The 14607-nt window shown below is 39.5% G+C and overlaps 1 protein-coding gene across 4 annotated transcripts in view; it reads right to left on the bottom strand.

Moving 5' to 3' along the window:
• Positions 1 to 268: 268 nt before the first annotated feature.
• CHRM3 (cholinergic receptor muscarinic 3) overlaps positions 269 to 14607 on the bottom strand; it is a 461598-nt gene continuing 447259 nt past the window's right edge. For all 4 annotated transcript variants that reach the window (XM_025181843.2, XM_014570646.3, XM_075924818.1 and 1 more), the window contains one exon: positions 269 to 2685. In XM_025181843.2, coding sequence (XP_025037628.2) covers positions 858 to 2666 — 1809 coding nt within the window. In that variant the 5' untranslated portion in view covers positions 2667 to 2685 and the 3' untranslated portion in view covers positions 269 to 857. The remainder of the gene's footprint in view (positions 2686 to 14607) is intronic.

Raw genomic sequence — 14607 nt, 5'->3', positions numbered from 1 at the left:
TATCTGGCTGCATCTCTATATTAAAAGTTAGGTTGGCATATGTCTCATAGAAATACTTTGTGGATTGCATTTTGCTCACAGGTTGCACAAATCTACCTCCTTCTGAACAGGTGTACATTTAATGCTTTCTCATATAAATTGGATTTTAATTTGCAAATAACAAAATAAATTTACATGTCCAGGCCAATTTGCCAAATCATTCAGTTAGTTTACCACAATCTAGATTGATAGATTACTTCTTCAGTGGAATGTGAGTGTAACTTGTGCATTCACACACACACACACACACACACATATAACATGAGCTGCACAAATAGATACTCCGTAAGGTTCAAGAATCAGGGCTACAAGGAGCATTGCACCAAAAGAGGAGACAAGAAATTTACTGGAACAACAAGAAGCAGTTTTGTAACCTACATAGTGTTTTAAATAATTTCAGAACAATGTTTAACTACCTTGCTGTATCCATGCGACTTGAATTGAAACCTGTTGATTCCTTGGAAACAGCTGGAACTGGACTAGCTAGATGTGCTTACCTGAGATCCCAGAGTTGATTACAACCAAAAAACTGGACTGATCAGTAATGGGTTCATAATCGCTCTACAGTTTCTTGTAATTTTGTAGGAAAACTGTATTAAGTCCTTCATTTCCTTAATAAAAAAATGTTGAAGTTTGTTTTTGCTTAATGTGGATTTGATGTTTAATATTAAACTGGAGTTATTCAAAGGATACCTAAGCCTGGTAGCTGCTCTCACATCTTGATGATGAAACATTTGAATCAGCATCCTAGAACCACCCTCCCACTTCCTCCCACACACCCTTTGATAGTTGGTTTTTCATTTGTTAAAAATTCTAGTCTATGAAGCCTCCTGGGGGATCCGCTTATGAAAAATCACTGACTGCCTCTGCTGATACTGCTGTTTGCGTCGTTTCCGTTTGTCACACTGGCATAGCAGTAACATCTTGAAAGTGGTTCTGAATGTTTTGTTACACAATGCGTAGCACATAGGGTTCACTGTGCTATTGATGTAACAAAGCCAATACCCCAGGTTCCAAAATGTTTTGGGGATACAGCTATTACAAAAGGTGTTCACCAGAACCATGATGTTGTATGGTGTCCAGGTGATGATGAAGGCAAACAAAATAGCACTGAGTGTCTGTGCCGCTTTCTTTTCTTTGATAAGTGACATTCGTTTTCGCTTGGTGATCTGACTTCTGGTCTTCAAGGCAAACTTTTTTGCCAGAGTTGCTTCTTTGAAGGATAAAGGCAGAGCTGCGGATGTCTTAGCCGCTGATGGAATGCCATCAGAAATCTTGTCTGCCTCTACTGCTGACCCTGGCTGAACTGGAAGCTTAGAACAGTTCTTGTGAAAGTTTCCTCCATCCTCCACACTCTTCTGAGAATGCAACTTTTTAGGTTTCCTCTCCTTTGACCCCAGGTCAGATTTCTGCAAGTTATCCCCCGATCCATTCAAGTCTTCAGAGGATGGTAGTTTAGTGGAGTTGAGAATAGTGCTGTGCCCAGGAAGCTTCAGCACAATGGAATAAATGGCCCTCGTCTCCGTGGCGATGTCTTCTTCATCTGAGGAGGCGGAGTTTTCAAGAGAAGCAGCGGCGTCGTTGTTGTTCCAGCTATCACTGCTGCTGTGATCCTGGTCCCCCTGATCTTGGTTGGGTTTCCAGCTCTTTACTGTAAGCCAGAAGTGGCATCGGCCATATTTCCTTCTGTTGGAGCGCCTCATATTCTGCTGCTGCAGCTCGTAGCTGCTGCAGCTTCTGGAGCTACCCGTCTGGTGAAGGAAACGTGCTGCCTCAGCTTCGCTGCCTGAGGCCTGTAGCCCTGCTAACTCTTTGGTGCGTTTCTCTGTCTCTTTGTAGATCCTCCAGTACAAAATAGTCATAATGGTGACTGGCAAATAAAAGGCAGCGATGGCAGTGCCAAAAGTGATGACAGGTTCACTTAGAAACTGGATATAACATTCATCAGGAGGCACAGTTCTTTCCCCAACAAAATACTGCCAAAACAAGATGGCAGGGGCCCAAAGAATGAATGAGATGACCCACGCTAAGCCAATCATCATTCCAGCCCTTTTGGTTGTTCGTTTAGCTCTGTATGTAAGTGGCCTGGTAATGGAAAAATACCTGTCAAAACTTATGACCAGAAGATTCATGACAGAGGCATTGCTGGCTACATAGTCAATGGAGAGCCAGAGATCACAGGCCAAACTTCCCAAAGCCCAGCGGTCCATGATGATGTAGGTGGTGAAAAGGTTCATTGAAATAACACCAATGATCAAATCTGCACAGGCAAGACTCAGCAGGAAGTAATTGTTGACTGTTTTAAGTTGTTTGTTAACTTTAAATGCCACAATCACCAGAATGTTTCCAATGATGGTCACCAGGGCGAGGATACCAGTCAGGAAGGCGATCAAAACTACTTGCCAGAGTGTGTGTCCACCCAGAGGATCTTTGCTCGTGCTGTTTAATGACCTATTGGCTGTTTCCACCGTAGTGAAGGGAAAAATCTCAGTTGCGTGAGGGGAGTCATAGCTGCCAGAGAGTGATGTGGCATCATCAAGAAGCCCTGTTCCTTGGGAATCTCTGTTCCAGAAGAAGCTCACATTTGAGAACAAGGGGGAGACTGTGGTGTTATTGTGCAGGATCATTGTGCCTTTCGGACATAGTCTGCAGAGAAAAAAAAACAGAAGGAAAACAGTAAATCAAAAGATGATTGTTGTTTCTTTTAAATGGCTTTTGGATCGCTGTTCATTCAAAACAAAAGGAAAAGATATCTATCAAACACAGTAGGCTAAATATATTTGTGGAGTGATTCGATTACACCGGGGATTAATTTGGATCCATTTTAATGTTTCTGTGTTCTTTTCTTAAAAATCGGTTATTGTTAATTAATCGTAAGTCACCCAACTAAAACCCAGCTGAGCCCTCCCAGATATGATTGTGAATCCACAAGATAGGCCAGAGGTCTGTCTTTATAATGGATTAAGCTACAATCACCGCTGAGAGCTAGTTATGATCCGAGTATCATTAAGATGAATCATCACTAGTTTTGCTATCTGTTACCATCCAATTTCTAAATTCTCAGCCATTTTGATTTTACTAATTACAGTACCCCTGTGCAATGTACAGCTAATAATAAGGCACATGTCTGTATCATACCAAGAATCCTAAACCATTGTGATATCAGAAGGAATGCAATCAATCACAGCTATTTTGCATGCAACCATTTCATTGGTTAATTAAGTGAGACAGCACAGATACTAGATTACTTGGCCTAGCAGGTACCCACACAAATCAATGAGAGTCTCCCCGCACACACACACCCAAACACAAATCAACACAACCCCAAAACCAGCATGTAACATAAGCATATACACATATAGCTCCTCACTACAGCACACACCCCTCATTTTCCACCTACACAAATCAATACATGTCTCCCACATACAGACACAAACCAATATAACCAGTCCACACTATAATGCCAAACACCTAGAACCCTTCATTGGAGAATATACCCCTCATTCACCACCTACACAAATGATCAGAAATCCGTCAGTCTGAGACACAAATCAGTACAACTGGCATATCAAGCAACCCCAAACATCACTCTGAAGCCAAGAATATCTGAATCACTGTGAAGGGATGGAAATAGCTGAAAGCATGGTTGATTCTTTTTGTTTATAATGTCACTAGATTCAATTATCTCTGGTATTTGTGATCCATTGCAATCCCATTTTTAGTTCTCGGCCATTTTTTACCTTGAATTTATTAATTACCTCCATGCAAAACCAGGGGCTTTCCCACTATGGTATAAAATCATGCTTTTAATTATTTAGAGTACAGACATACAGTGCCACGTTAAAAAAAACCACTAACCCACCCCACAATCCGTATGCCTACCTATTGCAGCTCTACCTACCTGAATTTTCATATTCAACTTTGCCGGTTGTGAAAATACTGTAAGTGACCTTTTACATATGCAGGTTCTCATTCTACGTTCACAAAAGCTCATTTACACAGTTGGACTGAGGATTGTGGGGGTCTAATGGGTTCAGCAAATGTACTTGACTTTGGAGAGGTATCATTAAATGTGTTCTGAAAACGGGAAGGAAGAAGACACTGCAGCATCATAATTAGATCTTAACCCTTTCCCAAGTATTGTAGGAACTGACATAGAGTCAGCAGCTCTCTCAAAATGTCGGTCTGCATTCTCAACATTTTAGCAAGTTCCTTGGATCTTTTACCAGGCATTTCACTGGATAAATTGTTATATGTCAATTTTTATCACAGAATAACCTATAGTTACTACATGAAAGAAGACGTCTTTGTACTGTATATCAGTTCAAAGTTGGTACATTAGGACTTAATATGATTCAAGCAGGTATCAAAACAGTTTGCTGTTAAAAGAAACATGAAAAGGGTTATTTCATTGCTTGAATTCTGGGTTTTTTAAACCATTGTGTGTTTCATTAGCAAAAAATGTGAGGAATATGCCATGTAGAATAATCTTATTTCTTTGACCTAGTCTAAATGGACTAAATGCCCATTTTATACTACACACCATAGCTAATAATGAAAACTTAGTGTGGGAGCCAAAGTAAGAGAAAATATTAGGTTAGCCACTCCAGTTTATTTAATAAAAAGGTAACAGTTCTGATGCCTTATCTAAATCTGAGCTAAACAAATCAATTTCTAGTTCACTCATCATTAGAACATGTAGGCTAGAGGTAGGCAGTAAAACGGCTGCAGTTCACCAGGGTTAGCCCCTGGTGGACTGCTGTCACTATATTTATCTGTATTTCTACATTTGCAATTGCAGCTCTCATTGGCCTGGAACAGCGAACCACGGCCAATGGGAGCTGCAATCCCACATACCTGCAGAGGTGCAGGTAAATACAATGGTGTGGGGGCCCAGCAGAGGCTAACCCTGGTGGACCAGATCTGGCCTGTGGACTGGTATTTTCCCACCCTGATCTAGGTGATGAATACAACAATAAATGAGGAATTATGGAAAATTACAATTTTTGGCATGCCTTCGTAGGATTCTTATCATGATCAGTATCCATAAATATTGCTCCTTGGACCTATGCAGACACACGGTAATATCAATGAGGCTACATGTTGGTCACTTTTAAATCACAGCGATGGATTGAATAAATGGTGTGATCTTGTTTCGAGGTCATTCTTTAGAAAAGATCCTTAGAGAAAAGGATTTTTCCCCATAGTGGCTAAACCAGAACACGTTCTGTGCTATTTCAGTTATTAATTTACTTTGGAAAAATTGAACATTTTTGTATAGGTCTATTAATTTCTTTGGGGGGGGGGGGAGAGAGATGTTAGAATTCATTTAAGCATATATGAAACTAGATTGTTATAACTTATAGCCTACAAACAAGAAAAAGGAAATCAATGAAAGGGAAATTCAGAAAAAATTCATTGCAAAAATTGTTTAAGAAAAAAATTAAATACAATATCAAAATGATATTTTATATCAAAATTTCATTGTATAGTCTATCATTTCACAATAAGTCACTAGTAATATAGTAGAATATGATATGTCATATTATGTCAAGTCATAACATTTCATAAAAGACACAGATATTCTGAAAAATGCTTCCAAGATGATACAAATATCTTGAAAAAAGCTGTCCTCAAACTCTTTCATTATAACATAAGGAGGATATATTTTGATCTATGAAATAATATAAAATGTTTTAATCTATATTAAGTGGCATCTGACATTAATTATTTGAAAAATAAAATAGAATATTACATTCTATTGTTATATACTGTCATGATATATTGTGAGATGACTTTACATATGATGACATATCATGATATTCACCTTGACTACTGATATGTCATGAAACAACCTAAAATCAATAAAAGTAATATAAACATGAAAATACAATAAAATTAAATATTAAATTTTGTGAAATTCTTCTAAACACTTTTTTAAAATTTCATATACATGTTCATGGGAAATGTCATCAAAATTGATGTAGTTTTATATAAAAATGTTTAATCACACTGGCATTTTCTGATGGAAAATTGACCAGCTCTACCTGAATATTGATTGTAAGAAGGAAGGTAATTGAGTGGGAGAATGTGAGAATACAGAGAGTATGCAGTATGTGTAACTAAGTAGCTCTACAAGAAAAAAAACACTGGAGAAACAAAAGGGAATAAAATAGTCTATTGCAGTAGCAGCAGAGAAAGAGCTCTAACCATGTTCCAGTATGGCTCACTGCTTATTTGCTGGGGCCAGCCAACACGAATTACAAAATGAGCTCCACCAGAGAAGGGGAGTCCAATAAACTGTGGCTATATATCTGCAAGAGGGAGAAAGACTCGGATCCAGAAGGGAAGAAGGCAGTAGTGGGAAGGACATGTGGAGAGAGATAAACTCTAGGTTGGAGGTGCTTGGAAGTAGAAGGGAAGACAATCAGAGAAGAGGGCCTTTGCCTAGCTGAAGTTGAGATGAGTATGGGATGAGTTTGTTCTGTTTTGAAGGACTTTGTTAAGAGTTCAGATGAAGGATATTTAATTTCCTTTGGACTGTGTGGGATTTGTTTACGAAACACTGACAAAGAAAGAAGAAAACAGGCAAGGTACTGCAGAAGCAGCCCTGTCTATGGGAAAAATTGCGGATGCAGTTGGCCCTATTGGAGGTATGTTTTAACACCCCAGAAGACTAAATATTCACTATTTTAATCAATCACACAATATTGTATTCCCTAATATTTATGATTAAGAGCCAAATTTCCTGCCTTTGAAGAAATCTACAAGTGTAACAGAACATTTACCAAATTCTACCCTTTGATTTTCTGAAAGATCCGCGTGTAGACTGGTGCTTTTTTCCGGCTCGGAGCTTTGCCGGAAAAAAGCGCCAGTCTAGACGCGGATCTTTCAGAAAATAAACCCTTTTCCGAAAGATCCCTTATTCTTTATTTTAAGAGGAATAAGGGATCTTTCGGAAAAGGGTTTATTTTCTGAAAGATCCACATCAAATCTGGTGCTTTTTTGCCAGAAAAAAGCGGCAGCCATGTTTATGCAAATGAAGTGGGGGGGATTTAAATCCCCGCTTCATTTGCAATTGAGATGTGTCTAATTTGCATCCCTTTTACGGAAAAGGGATGCAGTCTAGACACAGCCACAGTGTTTCTCAAACTGGGGTCTGCAAGGGTACTCCAGGGGTTCTGCCGGCCTCCCTAACCAATTCTCCCCCCTTCCTCCGAGTAGCTCCTGCACACTTCAGAACAGGTGCTGGAAAGAACCAGGAAAGAAGAAGGGCAGGGGTGGAACGGGATCTAGTAGAGGTGGAGCCTGGGTGAGGCCTTATGGGGAGGGTGAAGTGGGGACTGAGCAGATGGTCTGGGAAAATTTTTAAAATCAAAATGGGAGTCCTTGGGTTGCTAGTTTGAGACCTGCTATCTTAGAGGATGTATTAGATGCCTTTATCCTTGACTTACAGCTCCTCTTCTAAATGTAACTTTTGAAATGACTGTACTGTACTCTTGTCCAGCAACATGATAGCAAGTGATACTAAAAAAAAAAAATGCTTATCAACTGTTGACAATGTACATGTATTCCATCTTGTAAGCAGAAATATTATGGTGTCTCATATAGCACACTGTACTAAATGCATTAAGTACCACCTGTACTTCAGCTGGTGCTATTAATGAGATCTCCTGTGGCATTGTTTCCCCTGTCAGTGTTTGTTTTATCCACCTGCTGTCTATATCTGTATACCTAAACTGTCAGGTCTTCAGGCCAAAGTGTGTCTATTAAGTGAGTGTACATTGCCTGGCACAATGGGGCTGAAGTCTCTAGGTTGTAATATTGCTGTAATTTTAATGATGATTAATGTGTTAACTTGTTCAAGTGTCTTATTAAAGGTGTCATCTGGCAGGATGCTGAGCACATCTAATTTAATGGAGAGTGCCCTGATCACCTGGTTAGCTTCAACAGGAGTAGAAGGTGCTTAATACCTTGAAGAGTGGGCCCTAAACTTGTTTGCTATGCCTACCTTCATGTCAACACTAAAGGAGTTAGAGGCCTGAGGAGAAATGAAAAGTGGGGGAAAATGGCTTGGGCAAAATGCCCGCAAGCACTGTGTGTGATTAACAAGGACAAGGGGATGGAAGGACACAAGCAGCACTCTTGCCAAACAGGTGGAAAAGAAAATCACTGTAATTGGCAGGGGAATTTTTATCACTAAGTCAAAGTGTGGCAGTCAGAAAGCACAACTGCTTATTGCATAATAACCAATGATAGTTTACAGTCATCTCGTGTCTTTTATAGTAAAGCAGTTAAAAAATTCTGACAGAGAGGTTTGCAGATGATTAACAGAGACAACTTCTCCTGAACAAAGTTAGTAGTAGCTATTCCAGTTCTGGGATATTACAGAGATATGGTGGGTGAATACTTTTTAATGAACTCATCCGTTTTGCCTCTCTAAAGTCCTACTAAAATCAATGAGAGGATGTGGCCCTTGGCTTGCCTGGATCTGGCCCCCAAAGGTTTGGGGCCCACGATGATGCTCCAGCACACAAAATCTACTAGCCTGGGCCCCCAAAGGCTCTGCAGTGTGACGAGAATATGGGGCATGTCTTTCTCCATCTCAGAGGCCATATCAGTGAGGGTTTGTTTTGGTTTCCTTTTGTTTCTCACTTGTGGGTCAGCGCCACCCCTGCTCAAAAAAAAAACCAAAACAAAGTTCTCCACCTCTGCTTTACACAATACAGAGCCATTGAAATGCAGCCACTCTTGGATTGGATGGTGGCCACCAACCAGTACCATACATAGTGTATGGTAATGGGTTAAGGGGAAATTTTGTCAAAGTACCAAATTTTTGGTACTTTTATAAAAAGAGTGGTACCAGGCACTCTTATAAAAAGAACCCCATTTTGTCTTTGATGTCCATATAAAGAAAAATGGATCTCACTATTCAGTCCTATTAGAAAGATCCATTACACATTATATTTCACTAATCTACTAATGGATACAGATCTGGGTCAGTAGTACCAACATTTGCCTCCAAATTTTCAGAACGATTAGATAATTCAAAGATGAAGGTTAACCTATTAGCTCATCCCTCTCCAGGCTAGTGCACAAAAAGGTTGTTGGGGCATGAAAGGAAGTTCATGAATTGATACAAACAATTCAATGATCTTTTTTTTTTAAGTCAGTGATTCTATGGGAGCAATATCTTCTGTATTTCAGAGGACCATTGGCAAAGAGGACATGAGGATAATGAGTGGAAGGGCAAGGGTGCCGGAACTAGACATGAGGCAGCACTCTCTGGCTTGAAGTGATTTCCATTATATCCAGGGTTTATAGTTTTGTTCAATGGCATTCAGCACCCCCACTATTAAAAATGTTCTAACACCATAAGGGCATATATGAAACCAGAAGTAGATATTGGCATGCACTCTATTCAGCTTTTATCTTTAAAGTGGCTCGGGGGTGCCTTAATGAGAAACAGCCGCACTCGTCACCAACTAAACTGGATCTATCAAGCAAATCAACAGACATTTCTGAAACAATCCCATGGTGCAGTTGCCTTACACAACAAAAGCTGCAGGACAAGACTACCATGTTGTTTCCCCTTCAGTGTCTTCTTTGGCTGTATCACCTCTGATTATGGGCCAAATGTTCTCCATGTTGTGAAGGTGTAGAATTTTAACATGGTGGCAGCAGAAGTTACATAGATTGTCATGCTGTAATACCAGTAGAAGTCAAGCAATAAGTCCTACACCAGGTGGACTTATTCCACCTAGCATATATTTAATTTCTTTTGCAGAAACTGCTTTGTAGACATGCAGAAGGGGGCATTCTAATAGCTGTATTCTCTTCTTATTTATACGACTTTCACACCAACAAAATTCCATTGCCTTGACTGAAGGAGGTCCTGATTTACACAAATATATGCAAGCAGAGACCTGATATAACTAAAACCTACTGAATGAACACTTATGGAAAACCCATCTACAATAACATTCTTCTCGGAGCTTTGAAGAAGGTCATGGAGGAGTCGTTGAGACTAGCCTCAGGTTCATCTACATTATTTTACATGATTGGGTGAAACTAATGTGTAGATGAGTCATCTTGATGTGAGCGACAATGTTACAACTGTGTATTTATATGTCCGGATGCATTAGCCACAATGAACAAGAAACCTTCATGCAAAATACTTTGTTGGGTCATGTTGTTACAATGAGAAATGTAGGAGGCTGATACATCTTGTCCATTGTTCTTCATAAGAGATGAAGTTAACCAAGAACTGTAAAGGACAGATTTTAAATGAATACGCTTGCCAAATACATGTCAGATATGATTATTATAAGGAAGGGCAGAGCAGAGCTTCCTCTATTGATATTAGTTGATAGAGAAGCGGAAGGAAGGGGAACTGAATAAAGGTGACATCTAACAATGCAGGTTGCTAGTTGGAAGCTGAAAACAAGTTAATATCCCATCTACATTGGCCTGGAAGGAGAGACAAACCCACTGAAGGAAATGGAACTCTAAAAGCATGGGCAGAAGTTAAAAACATGATGACCTTCTCTAAAGACTAAAAAGAAAAAAATACTTTACATTTGATTGGACTTTACATTTTCAAAGCACAACACAAACAGCAAATAGTTGAAGGGTCAATTGCGCTGGAAAATCCTGACCAGCTACAGGAAGAGAGACAATGAATAAATCTAGTGCATTTCAGTATGTCTATGAAGTATTATATTATGGTAAACCACTTAATCACACATCTTGTTACTGTATGTATTGTGAATTAGTGATTCCTGTGGGTGGGGTGAAAGTCTCATGTTCAGTCTCAGACTTTCGGATTGGTTTCATGGATGGTTGGGGATAAAGATTGAGGGATGTTGGCCAGGATACCAGAGTTACCTCTGCTGTTTCAAAAAGTACCCTGAGGACTGTAACTTCCATGTGACCAGCAGAGAAGCAGGAAGGATCATGGTTTAAAGTCTCATATACAGGCCAGCCCCTTTAAATATGAAGCAGTCCCATACTCTTTTTCCAGCAGAGCAGCACAGTTTCAGTGAGGGGAGAGGAATGTCCAAATGTGATAGGATCCAAAGTGCCTATGCTAAAACTATAGCTCCAATTCAGCCAGTGGCAATGTCAAACTGCAGCCCAACAAAACAGAATGTGGGATGATCATTTCAGTATTAGAATTAAAGTTTGAAAATATATTTCACCAATCATAGAAATAATCTGTTACTCAGACCATTTTACAGTCTACAGTTAAGGGGGAAAATGCATAAGTGACACAGGAACACATAATGACTTCACTATATTAATACATTCAGAGCAGGATAGGCAGTGGCAGTGCAAACTGCCTCACACTTCCTTGTCTCTGTGCTTCAGTCATATCCTGTCGTGGTGCGATTATGATTTCACATTTTTATTGGACCACATTCTAAGGAGAGAAGGGTGAAACTGTAGACAGAGTCGCTCAGTTTACTAAATAGTTATAACATAGGGTTTAATACTTGGCTTTTTAGTGGCATAAGGGAATTACATGCCTCAAATTCCTTATTCATGATATACTGCAGATTCTTAAAAGGAGAAGGAAATGAATCCATTTGGCCCTCTGATGAAAATCATGGTAGCAGAATGGCATTGGTGCTATTGTATCTGCTTTTGCCTCCTACATGTTTTCTTTTGGATGGGGTGAAGTGGAAAGAGGTTAAAACAGAAAGTGCATTTGTATTGGTTGGGCGTGGTAGGTAGGATTTATGATTTCAGTGGCCCCTTTACACATTTAACAATTATAATTGCTTGCTTGCTTGCTTTCCTATTATGTGATGATTCTCTCTTTCCCCATAGGCTGTTTTCTTTCATACCCACACCTTTACAAATGCACTGCCTTTATTTTTCCCTAAAAGCTGATTTTCTGCTATCTTCAAAAAGATGCATTTCTTATGAAGTTAGAGTCCATTCTTGATGTTTGGGTAGACATAGTTCCGAACAAAGAGCACAACTTGTAAATGCAGACTTGAAAATCCAATTGCGATCTGTTTAGCTTATTTTTTTGTTTTACTCTGCATTGTTTTATTTACACACTACACTGAGTTTTAAATATTACAGAACTTTTCAGAGTGAACTATAAAAATGTTTTCTAACACAAATAAATGAAAGGCTTTAAAATGTTAAATGTACTTCTCTATACATGAGTAGGTAAACTTTGCAACACAAACTGTGAAGTGAAATGCTTTAAACATTTAACTTACATGCTTGTAAAATATTTAAAATCACAAATAATTAACAGAATATAATGTTAGATTTTAAATTTACAAGTGACATATATTTGAAAGGGAGAAACTTTCAAGAACTGCAATCCAGCCCTGAGGTTTTACATTTCTCCTGCAACAAGTGACACTTACATCACTAAAGCAGGGCAGGAAATCACATTTCTCACACTATTTCAAAATGATATCAGGAAGCATGGTCTAGTGATCACAGAGGACAGCCTCAATCCTCCCAAGATTTATGCACAGACTTAACTTTATGCTCGGAGAGTAGTCCCAGTGATTTCAACAGAACTAATCGTACTACACATAGTACGTGAAGTGTATATGAATACATCTTTGCAGAACCTGAGTACAAGGGATGAAGAGTCATAAAAACTGTTTCCATAACCAAATATGTGGGTCAATTTAGTTTATGTATTTCCAATACAACCACAGCCTGACTTGGGATTAATTGCATTTGCCAGCTTTTCAAAAGTGGACAATTGTATCAAGTGCCTCATTTTTTCCTTTACCCAGCCTGAGATACGTGGAATGCCCTTAACTCTTATTCACATCACTGGTCACTTTCAAACATTCTGGCCTCAATCTTTTCAGCTTTTCTTCCATAAAAATGGGATCTTTAATCATGCTTACTTCACTGGGACATTGTGATGCTTTCAGAACACTTAGATTCATGAATGCTAAATAGTGCTAAATTAAGTTCTAAATATTATTATTTATTCAGTCTTCTGTAGCAGAGAAAAAGGGGTGATCAGATTTAAATCATTTTGATTTAAAATATATGGTAGGTTCTACCTTGCTCTCTGCTTAGGACAGCCTGCCAATCCATTTTTGCTAAACATCCCATAGCTCCTCCTTGAAAATCACTGCCACCCCTGTCTCCCTGGTCTGCTGGAAGGGGGGTGCAGCTAGTGCCCCCCCCAGCAGACCAGGCTTTTCTTGCCTACCCCTGGGGACCAACCCGGCAGCACCCCAGCTGATTCCTGATTCAGCCGCTGATTCCAGCTGATTCCAGATTCAGCCGCTGGTGGTCAGTTTCAGCAGCGGCTGACTTGGGGACGCCTGGGGCAGAGCAGCTGCGGTGCTGCTGGGTTGCTCCAGTAGCGCCGAGGAGCCGCGCTACTGGAGCAACCCAGCAGCACCTCAGCTGCTCTGCCCCAGGCGTCCCCAAGTCAGCCGCTGCTGAAACTGACCAGCGGCTGACTACAGGAAGCCCGAGGCAGAGTTGCTCTGCCCCAGGCTTCCTGGAATCAGCTGCTGATCAGTTTCAGCAGCAGCTGACTTGGGGACACCTGGGGTTCTTAAGTTGAATCTGTATGTAAGTCAGAACTGGCGTCCAGATTCAGCCGCGGTTGAAACTGATCAGTTTCAGCAGCGGCTGACGCCAGTTCCGACTTACATACAGATTCAACTTAAGAACAAACCTACAGTCCCTATCTTGTACGTAACCAGGGACTGCCTGTAATAAGTCCAAGTCATAAATCACAATTCATTTAAGCATATGGATTAAAAAGATATTTTTACTTCCTGTATAGAAATATAGTAGTACAGCGTTTTATTTTTTTTTAATTCCAGCTGCTTAGTGACTCTTTCACCTCATAATTTTTAGAGCTTCAGAAAAATCCAATCCTGAAATGATTAAGTAACCCCAGTGAGGACTTTCAGAAATGAGTTCAGTAGTCTCTCAGTGTGGCTTTGCCACCTTAATAGCCTTCAAGTGAACCATGGAATAATGGCTTGAACATCATGAGTAGCAATGTAATGCTATATGGAATACTGCATGTTATTCCTAGGCACAACACAGAAACTGAGTGAAGGCATACATTCAACTGACTCTTGACTGAAAGGCCATTGAGTTGTACACCCAATGTTAATTCTCCCACTGGATATTTAAATAGACTAATAAAAAATAGACTCACATAGGAGATAAAATGTTAAACTGTTAAAACTCTGAAACATAACTGTTTTACACTCCTCGATTGTAAAGTTAAAAAATGCTCAGCTTTTCTTGAGTAGCTCAAATAAATATTTCCAAAATGAATGCCTAGGATGGACTTAATTATTGGTTTCAGGGATTCCAAACGGATAAGTATTCTTTTAACTTATAATACAAACAATTCTGTTCCACATAATGAATAGTATCAAATCAGTAATATCTGATTAAAATAGAAATAAAATGGAAGTTGTATCAAGCAGGACTGTTACCCTAATCTAATCACGCTGAAAAAAAGAAAATTTATGAGGAAGCTGTCTGCTCTGTCAAACTAATGTTTTCACAACTAATATTTTCTTTTTAAAAATGTATTTTCAG

The sequence above is a fragment of the Pelodiscus sinensis genome, chromosome 3 (genome assembly GCF_049634645.1).
Source record: "Pelodiscus sinensis isolate JC-2024 chromosome 3, ASM4963464v1, whole genome shotgun sequence".
Lineage (NCBI taxonomy): Eukaryota > Metazoa > Chordata > Testudines > Trionychidae > Pelodiscus > Pelodiscus sinensis.
This window is presented reverse-complemented; position numbering and strand designations above follow the sequence as displayed.